The sequence below is a fragment of the Stegastes partitus genome, unplaced genomic scaffold (assembly GCF_000690725.1).
Source record: "Stegastes partitus isolate 25-593 unplaced genomic scaffold, Stegastes_partitus-1.0.2 Scaffold1584, whole genome shotgun sequence".
NCBI classification, from domain to species: Eukaryota; Metazoa; Chordata; class Actinopteri; family Pomacentridae; genus Stegastes; species Stegastes partitus.
Window position 1 is genome coordinate 17,996 of NW_007579315.1, and position 3,442 is coordinate 21,437.

Consider the following 3,442-nt stretch of genomic DNA (forward strand, 5'->3'; position numbering starts at 1 on the left):
ATCGCTTTGGATAAAAGCGTCTGCTGATGAAACTGTAGAATTGTAGTTGAATTATTTCTTATTTTGGACCTAGGTTCTGTCAAATGCTGCGGCTGAATTGTGAGAACCTCCTGTTTTCAGACGTGACAATATTTTCTGTTTTCACCCTCAAAACCCTGTGAAGTCATTTTCAGGGTTCAGTATCTCCAGAAATAAAACTTCCAGGGACATGAAAGCTGCTGAGGACTAACAGAAAACGTTAAAAAGCTCGATGGTGTGAAGTTAAAAAGTGCTTTGAGTTCTGTCTGATGGACCCAGACTGGCCCATAGTTCTTACTTTTACATGATGTTAATCCACTGAAGCTCCGGTTTGAACGGACCTCTGACAGATATCAGAGTATCTGTCTGTTCAGGGTTTTTCAGTCACAGATTCCTGCAGGTTCTGAACGATTTCCTGTTTCCAGCAGCTCAGAGCCTGAGGTCTGGGAGGAAACGCTGCTTCTAATCAGCTTCTGTTTGTTCTGCAGCTCTGAGGAAGTTCCTCATAAACAGATGCTGTGATAACGAACGATGACGTCATAGTGACATATTCACCGAAGCTTCCAGACTCCATCTGGGCAGAGAACACAAGCTGGCTCAAGTTCTGGTTCTGGATCAGTTCATGATCAGGGTTTCTGTTCATCCAAACATCAAAGTGAAACAACAGCAGCTTCATCTCCTGAATAAAACACTGACATGAGTTTACTGGTCCCAGATCAGCTCCAGTACCTCAGTTCTGCTGTCAGACGGCTGCATGGATCCGTGTTCTACACCTCCACCTGGATCCGTGTTCTACACCTCCACCTGGATCTGTGTTCTACACCTCCACCTGGATCCGTGTTCTACACCTCCACCTGGATCCGTGTGCGACACCTCCACGTGGACAAACACAACGACAGCGTTGAGTCGTCAACACGTGTTCCGTGTGTCTCCATAACATACAGGCTGATTAATTAAATCACATACATGTGGCCTGGAACACGACAGGAAGAATGAAACCATCAGAATCTAGACAGAAACAGTTCAAACCACCGTTCTGAAGCCAGAGAACAACTAGACGGCACGTTCATCCTGTCGGGACGTCGACAGCAGCTTCACCGGACAGTTGAGTCTTTAAGGTCCTCAGTCTGTAACTGACCTGAACACAGCAGCACATTCAACTGATTTTACGCTAAACACAGAAACAAAACCAGAATGATCCAGAAATCAGACATGAACAGGACCAACAGGTGGTCGCCGTCTCCTGAGGTTGGACCTCGGAGCAGAGAACCAAACACGCCGGAATCTGAGTCCTGTTTGGACTCAACAACAAAGGTTCTGGAGAAGGTTTGGACCGAACAGGAAACTGGTCCCGTATGTTTACAGGTTAAAGAGGCTCCGCCCTCGGGTTCAGATACAAGCCCCGATAATTGACTGATTACTGATAAATAACTGATAGGTTACCGACAGGTTATTGACAGGCTATTGACAGGTTATTGACAGGTTATTGACAGGTTACTGACAGGTTACTGACAGGTTACTGACAGGTTATTGACAGGTTAAAATTCAGTTAAAAAAAACTGGTCATTCAGCTCAACAGCTTCTCAGAGTTTAACACAAAGAAACTGTCAAAGTGTCAAAACGTCACATTGATCCGTTTAAGATCAACGTTGACGACGATGCTGAGGAGCAGATTCACAGTAAAACTGAACTCCTGCTGCCACTTCAACGCTCATTAAACTGAGCCGACGTCAGTTTCAAGTGTTTCTGTGAATAAAAACGAGCCTGAAGCGTCCTGAACAGGTGAGTTCACCTGCAGCTGGATTCTGCTCAACAGGAAACTGGTGACTGAGGACAAGCTCACGTTTCATCTCTCATGTAACCCTGAAACATGTCGGACTTCTGATTCAAACTGTTTTTGTCCTCTGATGAAACAAACAACAGCAACAACAACAGCAACAACAACAACAGCAACAACAGCAACAACAACAGCAGCAGCAACAACAACAACAACAACAGCAACAACAACAGCAACAACAACAACAACAACAACAACAACAACAACAACAACAACAGCAGCAACAGCAACANATCATCACGACAGAAACGAGTCGTTTCTCGTAAAGCAGCTGAAACATGTCAGACGTTGACAAACTGACGTTTGAGGACAAAAAGCTCCAGAAAGAAAGTTTAACCAGAAAACAGCTGAATGATCCGATGATCTGCTGATCAGAGGAAATCAATACAATGTGCTGCTACTGATCAATCCGTCAGTGTCTAAACGTTAACAAAAGAAAATCCTTCAGTATCAGTAAAGTTCTATTATATCTCATCACTAGTTCTGTTTATTGAGTACAATCCCTGCTGCACCTGCACTCTGCAGAGTCCTGATTGGTTGTGACACACTGAGGACGAAGCTCACTGGATGAATCGCTGAGGTGTTCTCAGCAGCAGCCCAGATGGCGGCAGAGTGACGGCGGTGCTGGATTCATGTGTTCATGTTTCTGTAGACTCTCCTCCAGGTTTTCGGTATTTTTCTGGAAACTGATAAACTTCTGAAGTTCGTGTCCAGACGTTGTTTTTCGTTTTCTCTTCATGACGTCAGTTTAGTGGTTCGGTAAAATCTCGCGATGCGTTTGTTTGTTCGTTAGTAAACTCAGTGAAGTCTAACTGAACATGTTGGTACCAGGTCCAGATCAAACACACAAACAGACTGAAGCTGCCTGTTTCAAGGTGAACGTCTCTGGTCAGCACTGTGTGCACTAGTTGGGTTACTTTTCACAGAAATGTAGTAAAAAATGTAAAGCAGGACGTGACATCATCAAACCACAGGAAACAATGAACCTACTTCCTGTCGAACTCTCCGTAAGCTTCTCGTAACCAGCTGAGCGACGGCTTGTTGCTGCTCCTCAGACCGTGATGGAAGTAAACCAGGATGTAGTCCATCTCCACGTACTGGTCCAGGGTGAACCTCAGGTACCTGCAGCAGCACAGCACCATCAGAACCACATCAGAACCACTTGATACAACACCAGAAACACACTGCAGGGAGGTTCTTACTCCAGCAGGCGGCGATGGTTCAGCTGGTGAGACGGAGGAAGAAGGCAGCTGCTGAAGGTGATCAACTTCCTGCCAAAGTTGTCGTCACCTGCAGACAAACACCTTTAATACGACGAAATAATCCACAGAAATAATCAACCTGATGACAATAAAACGGGCTGGACTGGAGCCCAGGTGAGCAGTCGGTACCTGACACCTGAATGATGCCATGTCGAGCCACATCGTAATAAGGATGGGAGGAGTCAAGACTGCAGGTGGGAGGAAGTGAAGTAACGTCTGGGATACAACGCTGCTCTTCATCCTCCTCATCCTCTTTCTGAAGCTCTGCACAGGTGGAGGAAACTCTGGTTTAATGCACTTGTGACACACCTCTATCATTCCTGTA

At 45.6% G+C, this 3,442-nt stretch overlaps 1 protein-coding gene across 1 annotated transcript in view; it reads right to left on the reverse strand.

The window, feature by feature from the left end:
• The window catches only part of LOC103371426 (rho GTPase-activating protein 8), a 14,542-nt gene that overhangs the window by 7,062 nt on the left and 4,038 nt on the right, over positions 1-3,442 (reverse strand). The window contains exons 3-5 of the mRNA XM_008300751.1: positions 3,247-3,381; positions 3,058-3,145; positions 2,846-2,977 (exon numbers count right to left, since the gene is read on the reverse strand). Coding sequence (XP_008298973.1) covers positions 2,846-2,977; positions 3,058-3,145; positions 3,247-3,381 — 355 coding nt within the window. The remainder of the gene's footprint in view (positions 1-2,845; positions 2,978-3,057; positions 3,146-3,246; positions 3,382-3,442) is intronic.